The following is a 14,045-nucleotide window of genomic DNA, read 5'->3' on the forward strand; positions in this document are numbered from 1 at the left end:
GGGTCAGCTGTCCTGGCTGTGCCCCCTCCCAGCTTCTTGTGCACCTCCAGCCTTCTCAGTCGGTAGAGCATGGGAAGCTGAAAAGTCCTTGACTAGTCTAAGCACTGCTCAGCAACAACTAAAACATCGGTGTGTTATCAACATTGTTCTCATACTAAATCCAAAACGCAGCACTGTACCAGCTACTAGGAACAAAATTAACTCTATCCCAGCCGAAACCAGGACAGTAGGCTGAGACACTTAAGCAAAATTCATAGAATCATAGAATAGTTTGGGTTGGAAGGGACCTTTAAAGGTCATCTAGTCCAACCCCCCTGTTGTGGGCAGGGAAAATTAAATAATGCAATTTAATCTTCTGGTTATTATGATTTCTAGTCTTGTCTCTGAAGCAGCAACCTTACAGACAGTTGTCATAACAGATGTTTTCCTTTGCAGGTCTGTTTCTCCGCCATATGATCTTGGCATACAACAAGCTTTCTTTTAGTCAGGTCTATAAACTTTACACTGCACTTCAGCAGTACTTTCAAAATGATGAGGAAAAAAATGGAATTGATGAGAGTGATATGGAACTGACAAATACAGAGGAACTGGAGGGGAAAATGGAGAAAGAAGAACTTGATGTACCTTTAAGGTGATATATTAATATTGAAGTCTTTTCCACTTCTTAAGAGAATTAGCCTTATTTCAGATTACCTCTGTACACATCAGAGTAAACTTAAGCTTTGTCCAGCTCAGGATGGACATTAAACATTCCAAACTCCACGAACGCTCATCTAGGCCCTGTGCATGTCCTATCACTAACGACTTCAGCTGCGATATTGAGATGTAGTGTACGGTAATCTTGTATTTTTTTTAAAGCCTCATGCACACCGGCAGAGCTGGGTGGCCTCTCCGTTTCCCTGGTGCCACCATGTGGTAACACTTGTGAATGGCAACAGTTCTGCTCAGTGTCTCATAGAAGATGGCGGTACCCCTTTCTCATGCTCACTTAGGGAATCGCAAGCTGAAGGCCGATGCTGCCCACGGTTCCCTTCTGTACAGCCCGCTGCTGAATGACTTTGCTGGCTGGGCTAGCGTGTGATGTGATAAAGCTGTTGGAGAGGTCATTTCTGCTTCCAGCAAGGAAAGATTGCTCACTGAGGAAAAGTTAAGCTTAATGTTTCTGGTTTCTCTTTTCACCCTTCTCTAAATAAAAGAACTCACGTCTATTTACATCAAAAATGATAAGCGAATATCGAGACTTTTTATCCGCTCCACTGTAAGAATAATCCTAAAAGCATTTTGTGTATCCATATATTTAAAATGTACTTTCTAAACTGTCTTTATATAAACTTGTGCTTGTGCGTGCTCTGCTACAGCATGAGTCAGTGAACAGCTTTTGGAGTCTGGCTGTATGCTGTAGTTGCTGTCTTTCCATGGAATAAACTTCTGTCTGCTCTTGCAGAACAGCTGTTTTCTGGAGTGATGTATGTGCCCAAAGTGCCAGTTCATTTCATTGTGACTATCTTCAGAAGAAAGGAAAAACAGAGCAAAGCCATTTGAATATGTCAGCCCCAGATCTTCTATCTGCTGTTTCTCTTTGGGTTTTCACATGTATTTAGGGTAACATTCATATTGACCACGGTCTCTGCAGGTTGAAGATCACAGCTAAACTGTGTGAAATCATTTGGAGTGCTAACTCTGATGTAGTAGATTTTATTCTTTATTAAGTTTTCTCCTTTTAGTTTCCTTTCATGCTATTGAGCTCTAATATCTCATAAAACTTTATAAAGCGAAAGTGTGAAGTGTCTGATAAAAGGTATTTCCTTGTATTCTGTTTCATTGCCCTTGTTTCTAACCAGAGTGCTTCTTATCAGGGAAGAAGAGATATCTTGCAGTGGGCCCCTTTCCCAGAAACAAGCAGAGTATTTTCTTTCTCAGCAGGTATGTTAATTTTGAATAAAGTTGAGTAAATGATCCATAACATGAATTTCACTTTCAGTTTTATCCACAGTGTCAGACATGATGTTTTCTTAAATTTGTTAAAGATTTGTTGATATCTTGCATGTAGTTGCTCAGTATGAGCACTTGGGGCTCAAAAGGTTTTATCTAGGCACGTACACCATATGATGATACTTGATTCTGAGAAGGTCACTTCTGTTCTAACTACTTGCCTCAAATTTGATGTCTGCTAAATGTGCGGTTTTGTTGATTATTCCAGCTGGTAAATACAAAATGGAGCAGAAATACACATGGGTACAAATGTCAGTAAGTGAGCTGCATGCTTATAATAGCTTGCTAAAAAAATAAAATACCTATAATAAGCAATGTTTCATATACATTTTAAAAGGTCAAAGTAACTTCTCAGTCCCATTAGGATCTTTACTGTTAGGTGTTGTTGAATCCAGTAGCCTGATTGCGGCAAAGCTCCTGCAACTCCATGACCCGCAGTGCAACCGGTGGTCAGGCTGAATATGCTATCTGTTACCGTGTTCCCCTCTCTGGCTGATGAGGGTGAAGGTCCATTAGTGTGAAATACATACACGTGTGCTCTCTCTCCCCCTCTTGATTCCACCAGTAACTGGGCTTATACGCTCAGTTTATCAAGTAACTGGCCCCTGGATTGTCTTGTCTCCAGTTGCCTCCAGCAGAAAGACATGAGACACATACCAGTGCATCTCTCAGTTGACCCAAAGGCCCCGCAGTCTCTCCATCACTTGGCTTTGGGACCTCCTGGCTGGCCTGGACTTCCTCCAGATGTCCTCTTCAGAGAAACACATCTGGCCCAGTCTTATGGCTGTTTCAATACTTGGCTCTCAAGCTGCTTATCCTACTTTCTGCCTAGTCTGGCTTGATGTTCCCCAGTGGTCACCCACTGACACACGTGCTCTCGCTTGCTCCGGTTGCTGGCACCACAGACACACGGGCCTCTGTGACCTGTGGTCCCTGCTCCAGCTGCTGGCACCACAGGCACACAGACCCCTGTGATCTACCTCCAGTTGCTGGCACTTCAACCTCCCTACACACGTGCAGAATAGGGAACCCCTTATCCGGGAGTAGAGTTAGAAATAGGGTTTAATGCGAAGACAAGACAGACTGCAGTGATCTGGCACAACGTATGGATTTTAACTGCAGTGACATTGTGTCACATGACACACAAAACCTGAGGTTTTCGGCAGGTGTGATTTATGTAGAGTATCTGCTACTGGTGTGTGTAATTTTTTTTTTTTTTCCTAATTAGAGTATTATGGAGGAATCAGGATGTTTAGGAGGGTTCTGAAATTTGAAGTCTTTTTATTATTCAGTATTCAGTAATGCTTATTCTAGTAACTAGAGTATTGTAATTTTTTATTAATTGATCTACTTGCCAAAGCAAACTATGGATTTACTTTTATTTAGTTTCCTGAATTTTTCTGTGAGAAGATACATGTAATTCCAGTGAGCAGTCCGTTGTATTAGCTCTTCAAAGAGAAACTTAAACAGAATTGTTTAAATACCTTTAAACAGTCCTTTGAATAAGCTTTTGTTTTACTTGGTCTCTCTGATCTCTGGAAAGTGAACGCTATAATACAGCACAGAATAAAACTGCCACTGATGTTTCAGCGTCATAGTAGACAGAGCTGTTACAAAATCTTCTTTAATATTCTCTCCAAGCAGATCACAAACTGACAAGCGTTATCAAAATATTTTTGTAACCCTCCAGTTTGAGTTACTTATCTTACTTTCACTTTTCAATTTTTATTCCAGACTTCTTTATTGAAGAATGATGAAACAAAGGCTCTTACTCCAGCATCTTTACAAAAGGAATTGAACAACTTGTTAAAATTTAATCCAGACTTTGCTGAAGCAGTAAGTATCTTTTTCTTCATCCAAAATGGTTGTAAAGGGATTTCGTATCTCTAGGATGGGATTATTTGGGAGTAATTTATTCTATATTGAAATATAAGCAGGTGATAAAAATGTGAGCAAGTTGCATGTAAATGTTTAGTAATTCAGACTGAAACTCCTGAAGGTACAGAAACCTTAATTAAGTGAAGTACTTAACCACATGTCTAGCTTTATGCACAGATATAATCCTCTTAACTTTGGTGGGACTATGTGAGTGCATTCTTGTTGAACTAAACCTAAAACTTACTTCTTTTTACATACGTTTTCCTAAGAAATTTCAGGCCTTATACTCCCATAGTTTAAAAATCAGTATTAAGTGCGATATCTGTTGATTTTGCTTACTGCACTTTACTTCTGGTGCTTAATAGCAATTTATACTGAAAGCAATAGGCAACTCACATTGAGAGTTGGTTCCAGACCAACGTTCACAAAGGTACGGTTTTATAAACTTCTCCAAAATGGATGGGACAAGCTGCGAGCATTTGCCTTGTTCCTCGACAACTTATTCTTGAGCAAGTTCCATGAGTTCCCAGTCAACTCTTTCCTGCCTTACTTTCTAACTCTTCCTCCCAGTAGCCCTGGGCTGAGGCAGACAGCATTTTCCTTGCTCCCGTTTGGAGACATATCCTTGAAAGGGCTGTCATAGCAGGGGCTGGACTTCCTAACTCCAGAAGTCCTCTCCAGTGTTCTGTTTGTCTGACACAAAGGGTTGTCCTGCCCAGGTCGCAATACCAAGAAGAAAATACATACTTTTAGCATCTGCTTTCTATCTGCACGGCATTTGGAAGCAGTGCTCATGGTTTTGTGTATCTTCCTGAGTGCAGACGCAGTGGGAGTCATGCCTCCATTCCCACTCTCGCTTAGCACATAAATAGAGGAATTCTACCTATGTAGAGGTCTCAGACTGGGTGGGATAATTCTGATGGCCAGATCTTGACCTATGGGACACCATTTGGAAGATCCTGTTAGGGAAAACAACCAGTTTTATCCAAGATTTACAGAAATTCTGCACAGGTATCATCAGTATCGCTGCAACTTCTGATCAAGCACTTTCCTGGCCATGCAGTATTTCACGGTTGCGCTTGTTAGGCTACCTTTCTCAGTAAAAAGATACATAGTCATTACAAACAAAAACTTTGTTTTGACAGTTCTGTATATTTAAAGGTGATTTTGCTTCAATTTTTAGCATTATTTAAGCTACTTAAATGGTCTCAGAGTGCAAGATGTCTTCAGTTCAACACACAGCCTCCTTCATTATTTTGACCGTTTAATTCTCACTGGAGCAGAAAGCAAAAGCAATGGGGATGAAGGTTACGGTCGGAGTCTGAGATACGCTGCGCTGAATCTAGCTGCACTGCACTGTCGGTTTGGCCATTAGTAAGTTAATATATTGTACCGCACAACTAAAATTCATCTTGTTGCCTCTCGTAAGTGCTGATAGATAGACCTTTTTTTCACTCTGAAAATCTGTTCTGGAGAAGAAGGCACTTTCTGTAATTTGATAACAGCTATAGTTGGGTTGGGTTGGAATTTTCTTGGAATCTTGATTTGTTTTGGTTTGTTTCTATTTTGACATTTATTTGGTTTCCATAATAACTGAGCCATCTACAGCAGGGTAGGAGTTGACATTTGTCTGTGTCCAGTTGCAACTGTTTCCTAGGTATTTAAGTTCTCAATTGCTACATTTCCATGACCTCAGAAAGGTCAGTGGACTTGAGTGCCTATTTTCAGCTATGTTCTCAAGAAAGTGTGGTTGGTTTTCTGTTAACATGCAAATCAACATAGAGCTGATGGTCTGGAAAAAGAATAATTAAAAAAAAAAAAAGCCATCTGAGCTTTTTAAATTTTAAAATGCCATAGGGGTGGGTGTTATTTTGTTGATAAAGCTGGCTTACCCATCTCCTATGGTAACCATCTATATGGTTTGCATTTATTGACTGCTGCCTGGATGCATCATGTAAAAGGACTGGAGATGGGAAGGATATCTGCAAAATTGAGAGCAACAACATTTTCTATATGGGCAGATACTTAACGTTGCCCCTGTTCAAACAATAACTTGGCACATCGGCATGCACAGGGTTTGAAAGCCCTCTTAGGGGTTACAGTTGCATTTTCGTAGTGGCTTGTAGATGCCGTCTTGCTTATTATCCTCAAGACTAGAATATATTGCTGAAGTGCTAGGAGGAAAACACAGGCTTTCTCAGCAGTCTGTTAAATCAGAGTTATCTTCTGAGTGCGATATGCATAATTTAGATCAATATCCCTCTGTATCATAATGCTGTATTTTAAGCACTGTGGGAATACTAATATGTTCTCCCTTTCTGTTTGCTGATAGCCAACAGGCTGAACTTGCACTTCAGGAAGCCATCCGAATTGCACAGGAGTCTAATGACCATGTTTGCTTGCAGCACTGCCTGGTAAGGTAGCTGTGTTGAAATGGAGGTTAAGTCACCTTTGTCTGTGTTATCTGAGCCTTTGCTCAGTAAACTGTTGCAGAACTACTCTTACAGTAGTACCTCGTGAAATGCATCAGTAATTTAAATATGACTGTCCAACAGTGGGGTGACGTTCAACAAACTGTCGGGAGATCATGGGATGGTTCTGTTGCAACTCAGGATTACTTTCTTAAACAGGAGTTGTGATCCCAGAGTACTAAGATCTCAGTACTAAGCTCGACGTTTAGTCTTATATGTTTTAAAGAGACAAAGTATTTGGTAAACTTCCTCCTTAACTGTCTGTTGGATTCTCAAAGAGTAATCAGCCTTCTTTTGAGCAAACAAAAAGGAGGAGGGAAAGACTTAGATTTCTCTGTATTTTGTTCTGTAATTAACATTATTGTTATAATGAATTGGCATCAATGGTATCAAACTCCTGAGATACTGCTTTCCACAGTTAACTGTATAACGGGGTTTCTGTGCATTACTCTGATCCTCCAGCGTTGACTGCTGTCAAGCCAGTGTCCGAGCCTAGCTGCACTTTTGATATATTTTGCTGTGCAGCATTTAATACAAGTTTGCTTAGTATCATGTTAATTCTGAAGAGTGGTTTGTATTTCCAGTGAGTCTTTGTGCATTCTGTGCAAAAAGTAAGAGAAGTTAAAAGCGCTGCAGCCTTTAGCTATTTGCGATGAGATTTTAACTTTTCCCCTTGCTAGAGCTGGTTGTACATCTTGGAGCAGAAGATATTCGATAGCTGTGTTCTACTGGAGCACTCTGTAAACAAATCTTTACATTTTGGTTTGCCGGTAAGTCCATTTCATTTATCTTTAACTTTATTCTAGGACAAATACATGTGGTGAGGGGAGTGTGCGTGAGAGGGTTTTGTGTTTTGTGGCTGGTCTGTTCAAAATATGTAACTGAATTTAAACAAATCTATTTTAACACTCCAAAATCTAGCTGTTTCTATTATTTTTACTCTTCATATTAACAAACCAGAGTTCAGTTGCTTAAATGCCAGTGCATTATTGCAAGGCTCACTGTTTTTCCTTCTAACTTGTTTGTTTTTCAGGCAGAAAAACTCTCTGTGGCTACTAGCCTGGCCCCATGCACCGTTTTGGCCTTAGGCCCGTAGCACAATCTGCTGGTGCTCAAGGGAGGTTCTTATGCCTCCGCCTTCCCTGAAACTCAGTGCTGATGCCTGTGGCAGGGCTTTGAACACATTTACTTGTATGGCTCTGTCCCAGCTGTGAAATCTTGCGAGGCAGCCCTCCCCTTAGTTTTGTGCCCTCAATCTGTTAGCTGTTACCGTTTAGTTCTGTCTTCCCCAAGATCTGCAATCTCTTTGTTAAGAGAATTGTTCTAAAAGGAACTAAACTGCTGATGTTGGGAGATGAGAGCAGACATGGCTGCTTGGTGGGGAAGGGGAGGGAAGGCTCTGTTTTCACAGCTGTTTCATCACTGGAGAAATCCAGGTACAAGTCCTGTCGTCCTCTTTAAGACTTCTATGTGGGGGAGTGGAAATTACCCTTCACATCTAACAAAATGGCATTCACATATGTGTGGGTGTGCATAAGTGGGTATTTAAGAAATGCCTGGAGCAGTGTTCCTTTGTCTGTGCTGAATAACATCACCTCTTTTTCTTTGGGATTTTTTTCTTAGTTTAGAACTCTTTCTCTGGTGTAATTTGCAAGTGTAGAGTACTCTATTATCTTTCAATGCTGTTGGTATTTTTTTTTCTTCTTCCCAGTACCTTGCTTCCCTGGGAATACAGTCCTTGGTTCAGCAAAGAGCTTTTGCAGGAAAGGCTGCCAACAAACTAATGGATGCCTTAAAAGATTCTGATCTGTTGCACTGGAAACACAGCTTGTCAGAGCTTATTGATATTAGTATAGCACAGAAGACTGCCATTTGGAGATTATACGGCCGCAGGTATTTTGTTTCTTCTGAACTCTTGGGTTAGCTCACTGTACTTGTTAGCACATAATGCATTTTCAGTTATTTATATAGGTGTAACAAGTGACTGTGCCTCTCCAGTGCACTAAAATAAAGCAATCAGACTGTGATTCAGTACAGGCTGAGTGCAATTATTTCCATTCTCTTGTGTTCCTTTAAAACTCATACTGGAGAAGAGATTGAGTTTCCATTTAGTAGTGGCAAATAGATCGTAAGTTGTTCCTGTGCCCCCATTTTCAGCATCTCTGTGCTTAGACTGTGTGCAGCTTTCGGTATGTAGTACTTGATGTGCCTGCATAGTCCAGAGTTCCTGGACAACAATTGTTTTACAAGTTTTCATTCTCCCCCAGGCCCCTGGCTTAGCAGAAAATGTAGACTGTTGTCATAACAAGACCATAGATTAAAAATGGTTGTTGTTTGCTGCTGGAAAGCTAAAAGGTGTTTCTCTTGCACAAGCACCATGGCACTTCAACAAGCCCAAACATTGCTGAGCATGAACAGTCTGGAGGCTGTGAACGTGGGCGTTCAGCAGAATAACACAGAGTCCTTTGCTGTCGTATTGTGTCACCTGGCTGAGCTACATGCAGAGCAGGTGAGTTTTATGCCTAGTTGCACAAAATGTCATTTGAGTGAGCGGACGTGTGGGTGTTATTGACAGAGGGTGCAAGACTTGACTTGTGTTTTGTTCTGCCTTTAATGTCTGCATTGGGGGCGAAGAAAATACAGGGTTTTTGCTTGGCAAGTTCTTTCCGTGAAGGTTGTATTGAAATCAAGGGGAGTGGTGCTTGCCCCAGTGTACGTTAATCAGAGTGCTGTTTCTGTGTTACAGGGATACTTTACAGCTGCTTCTGAAATACTGAAACACCTAAAGGAAAGATTCCCTCCCAATAGTCAGCATGCACAGGTAGAATATTTATAATTTAGCCTGTAAATTATGTAACTATTATACAATAGGATCTGAATTCCATTGCATCTGAATTCTTTCCTCTGTATGCCTTGGGCTATACGTTTGCTAATTTCCCTTGGCTCATGACCTCACAGGAAGCTGTGCGGCATAAACTTTTCTACAAAATCATGAAAAAGATGCCTCTGTTGTTTTAAGACTGGCGAGACATTTATCTCACCGTAGCCTCCTAAGAAAAATCTGTGTAAATAGAAATGTCATTGACAGAGGAATATACATCTCCTTCATGAGCACATATAGGAATTAAATGCTCTGCATTGATTTGGAGCTTCAAAGTTCTGTTTAATTAGTGCTGCTTATTTTGATGTATTACAATCCAGAAATAACTGAGAGAATAGGCCGGTTTTTGTGTGACTCTCGGAAACACATTAACACATGAGTCTATAAGACAGTATTTATATTGAAGTGTTCAAGATTCCATTAAATATAGTTTGCTCCTTCTCTGTTTGCTACAGAAGAAGTCTACTGTTTCAAAGCATTAGTAATGATTTAAAAGAGCTTTTTTACTTAAAATGCAGTCAAATAGGCAAGGTTTGGTTTTGAAACATTAGTCCAGACCTGAGCATTTCCACTGAGGACAGTAACTTAGTAAATCCAGTAACTGGACAGCGGAGTTAGTTGTGTCTAAACATAAATATCCACAGGGGAAAATAAAAAGTAAGTTCTAACTTGGGATTACAAAATGAGCAGGCACAACTTCTAAAACTTGTTCCTGGCTGTTCTTTGTTTAGCTTTGGATGCTGTTTGATCAGAAAATACAGTTTGAGAGAGCCATGAATGATGGCAGATATCATATAGCAGATTCTCTTGTAGCAGGAATTACAGCACTTAATAGCATTGAAGGCGTATACAGGTAAGAAATCCTGAACCTGCATACACTTGCAGGTGTGTCCCATGAAGATAATGAAAAATTCAGCAAAATGATTGCTGGCAGTCACGTGTGCTTACATGTTCTTCCCTTTCCAGAACTAATTATGGTCACGTTGTCTGTGCTTATTCCATTAGAGTATGCCCTGCAATAATAATTTCTAGTTGTTTCTGTGGACGTTTTAAGAACTGGACTAACACTGCTGAAGTTGGTGTTATTCTAGAGCTGTAGATCTGTTGTGAGAACACAAAATACTTCTTCAAAATGTGCCATGGTAGCTGTACTCAAACCTAAGCACAAAGCAGAATTTTATGTCAAATATCTAGGGATCTCAGGCCTAGTCTGAGCTTGAGTGTCTTCATCTGTGTCCTGGTTTCTACATCTACAAAATGGACCAACATGATTTTTCTCTCACCTTAATGGGTTCTTGTTTCTAAATGAGAATGACATGTTAGAAATAGGTAGGGTTAAACCTTGTTATTTGGTGAGTATGAAAAACAACTTACTGTTAAAAGCAATTTCATGTTGATTTTCAATGAGGCAAAACACATAAAAACATAGCCAATGCCAGTAAGTTGGAGGATCAGTGTTCAAGCTGTGGGACCTGATGCTTGTCCTTCTGGAACTGGACTGTTTGTGATTTCCCTGATCTTTAAATATTCTACTCAACGTCTGGGTTCAGGGCGTTTGTACACATCCCCTACTGCTGTGTATTTGTTTCTTATTTCCCTGTTCTCAGTCTTTCCCTGTTTCCCCATATCCTTGTTAGCTCAAGCCAATTTTAGCTACTTTACCTCATACCTGTTTTTCTTACAAGTAATTACTTGTGCTTTCTAGCTTGCATGCCCTCCCACTTCTGCTGCCTGTTTGGCCTTTGTTTTTGGCAATCCCTGTTTTCTATCTAAAGCTGTTTTATGAGTTTGATCCTTTCTGCCTGTGAGTTGTCCAGTTGGAATCTGAGATATCTGTTTTTCCCCCTGCCGGTGTGTATAGCATGCGTATACTTTTGTCAGAATGCCATTCTGCAGTTACAAGAAACAGAGGTCGCAAAATAGAGACCTGTTTTACTGTGTTCTGAAGAGCAGAGTTGTATCTAAAATATAAAAATACGATCAGTGATGTTTTCTTTCTACCACGGCAGAAAAGCCATTGTATTGAAAGCCCAAAATCAAATGTCAGAGGCACACAAACTTTTGCAGAAATTGTTGATCCACTGCCAGAAAATCAAGAACACTGAGATGGTGATTAGGTAAGAATGTTTCATTTTCAGAGTATTAAAGCCACTTTGCAGTGATTAGAATCAGCCATTTCAATTTGTCTGTGTTCAGACTTAACTAGTCTTCAGATTACCTACTATGATTTGGAGATTAGGAAATAATTTCATTTATTAAACATGGCATGGAGGAATCCTCAAAATATTGTGGAATTGAAACCTAGTCATCTTTTCTTAAAGATGTAAACTAAAAGGTAGTAAACTTGTTTTAAAGTTCCATGAAGACTTACAGAAGAAGGAAACGCTGCATCCAAAATAAATAGGAAACAGAAATGTGTGTAATTGTACCTCTGTGCTAACCTTCAGAGTAGTTACAGTGTTATTTAATCTTTTGTATGTTGGTGCATCTCCTCTTAAGGGTGTAATTGAAGTATATTGTATATGCAGTAATGTAATTCACAGTAAAATCAATACCATTATGGATGGAATATTGGTTTGGGAAACAAGTGGACATTTTTCATCAAAAGAAAATGGTTGTAATTCTTTCCCCCTGTTTTGGTTAGTGTACTGCTGTCAATAGCAGAGCTCTACTGGAGGTCTTCGTGTCATACCATAGCGTTGCCTGTCCTGCTGCAGGCTCTTGCCCTCTCTCGAGAATATAGTCTACAGTACTTGGCTTCTGAAACGGTGCTGAACTTGGCTTTCTCCCAGGTATGTCTGATTTGTGTTTTCACAGGGCTGTAGGGCAACGTTTATTCTGGGGATCTGGATACTGTTTTTATTCCTGTGAGATTTAAGAACACAACCTTGTTGGAATTAAATTATTGATTCTTCAGAAGTATATTCTAAATGTAAAATCTTTTGAGGAAGTTAATGAAAGTTGAGTTTCATGTGTATCACTAAGATGTGTAGTTATTGCATATAATTAAGCAGGCAAGCATAAGTTGGCCCTGCTTTCATTTCTTCAGTTGTTATTTTTTCTGCTAGTATTTTGGCTTTCTAGTAGCACAGTTTGGCATGTGTTTGAATTAAAAATAACGCTTGTAATGGAGTTCAGTTATATTGTTTATTCTGAGCTGGCAGAGATGTGGTTGTCAGCACTGACTGCAGTGGAGAAGCCGTGCCTAATCATTTCAGATAGTAGTTCATTTCTACTAATAAGTTTTGATTTAAAAGAAGATTATGTGGAAAAAATTTACATCCTTGTCTGTAGCGCATCACGTTATTAGAAACAGATGTGGCTTATGTTGGTCTTCTCTGAAGAGAAGCTGCTCTTACCAGTGGATTCCAGTATTAGACCAGCAAGTTTTTCTCTTTCAGCTGATCCTTGGCATTCCTGAACAAGCCCTGAATATTCTGCACATGGCAATTGAACCTGTCTTGGCCCACGGAGCTGTCCTGGACAAAGGCTGTGCCATGTTCTTGGTGGCCAAATGTCAGGTGGCTTCTGCAGCTTCCTACGCTCCACAAAAGAAGATTGAAGGTAGTGTGAAGAGTAATTCTCCTCACTGAAACTGTGCTCAGAAGTTGAGAAGTGCGAACTAGTGTATATATTGGAGTCCTGCTACACGACCACTGTTAAAAAGGTTTAAATGGTACAGCAGATTGTTACCTAGTCATCAGATAGCAAAATTAATTTGCAATTAGTTATTCAACAGATGCAGTGTTTATAATGGAATCTTGTTTGTCTGTATACTTTCACACCCGTATTTTGCAGCAAAGGCTGAATAACAGAAACTAGCTGAAAGACCACGTTGCTAAGACGCAAATTGTTTTGAAAAGCTGAGGAATTTATAATTGGGCTCCTTAGAATTGAGCTGTATTGCTGTATTGCTGAGTTGTTATTGTGATATTATCTTAAATATGGCTGTCCCCCTTTTTTCCACAGCTTTGGAATCTGCTATCTTGAATCTAAACGAAGCCAAGACTTACTTTGCCAAAGTGGACTGCAAAGAGCAGCTCAGAGATGTTCTCTACTTCCAAGCCCGGCTGTTCCACGCCCTAGGCAAGACCCAGGAAAGGAACAAATGTGCCATGTTGTTCCGTCAGTTGCACCAGGAACTGCCGGCACATGGTGTCCCCTTAATCAATGCCTTCAAGTGATGCATTTAAAGATGAGATTCGTTTGTTTCCCTGGTTTTTTACAAATGTCTTTTTATTATATTCAGTCATCTGTGTTTCAAAAGAACTGCCAATAAATCATGGTCCTCTATTGAACAAACTTGCGTTTTGTTTGTAATGGCTTTAAGGGAAAACATAGGTTTCCACCCATTTCCCTTTTATTCTGTATTTGAAATTAAGAATAAGAATTGAATGGGGAAGAAAAAGAAAAGACTCTCTTGACTGCATTATAAACACGCTGAGGGGAGTAGCACAGTCGCTATGAAATAATATCTGTTCTTAGTAGTGACATTTTCAGAATCAATGCTGGCTTTATGAACACTGGGGTACAAAAAATAGTGGAAAATGTAGGCGAAGCTCCTTTGCGCTCATTTTAAGAGGTATAGAATGGGGAGTCTCATTTAAAACGCACCCTTGCGTTTAACCTGTCTACAGTCACTGTTTACTCTGTAGAAACAGATGGTGCTGGCAGAAGGGAAAAAACCAGGATTCATTTGGAGAGGTCTAATGGTGCAAAGTCCCGGCATTGTTGTTACGTGTGTCCTTGTGCAAAGAGCGGCTGAGAAAAGTCGAGAGAGCTAAACAGAAGTCCCAGCTCAGCTGAAATGTTTTTATTGTATG

The 14,045-nt window shown here is 40.0% G+C and overlaps 1 protein-coding gene across 1 annotated transcript in view; it reads left to right on the top strand.

Annotated features, from left to right (window-relative positions):
- ANAPC5 (anaphase promoting complex subunit 5) overlaps window positions 1-13,524 on the top strand; it is a 15,413-nt gene extending 1,889 nt beyond the window's left edge. Inside the window, exons 4-17 of the mRNA XM_009283898.2 lie at window positions 436-631; window positions 1,857-1,923; window positions 3,727-3,828; window positions 5,054-5,244; window positions 6,203-6,284; window positions 7,022-7,111; window positions 8,053-8,234; window positions 8,715-8,850; window positions 9,088-9,162; window positions 9,954-10,075; window positions 11,232-11,339; window positions 11,867-12,014; window positions 12,624-12,786; window positions 13,192-13,524. Coding sequence (XP_009282173.1) covers window positions 436-631; window positions 1,857-1,923; window positions 3,727-3,828; window positions 5,054-5,244; window positions 6,203-6,284; window positions 7,022-7,111; window positions 8,053-8,234; window positions 8,715-8,850; window positions 9,088-9,162; window positions 9,954-10,075; window positions 11,232-11,339; window positions 11,867-12,014; window positions 12,624-12,786; window positions 13,192-13,406 — 1,877 coding nt within the window. The 3' untranslated portion in view covers window positions 13,407-13,524. The remainder of the gene's footprint in view (window positions 1-435; window positions 632-1,856; window positions 1,924-3,726; window positions 3,829-5,053; window positions 5,245-6,202; window positions 6,285-7,021; window positions 7,112-8,052; window positions 8,235-8,714; window positions 8,851-9,087; window positions 9,163-9,953; window positions 10,076-11,231; window positions 11,340-11,866; window positions 12,015-12,623; window positions 12,787-13,191) is intronic.
- Window positions 13,525-14,045: the final 521 nt, after the last annotated feature.

This window comes from Aptenodytes forsteri, unplaced genomic scaffold, assembly GCF_000699145.1.
Source record: "Aptenodytes forsteri isolate BGI_AS27 unplaced genomic scaffold, ASM69914v1 Scaffold118, whole genome shotgun sequence".
Lineage (NCBI taxonomy): Eukaryota > Metazoa > Chordata > Aves > Sphenisciformes > Spheniscidae > Aptenodytes > Aptenodytes forsteri.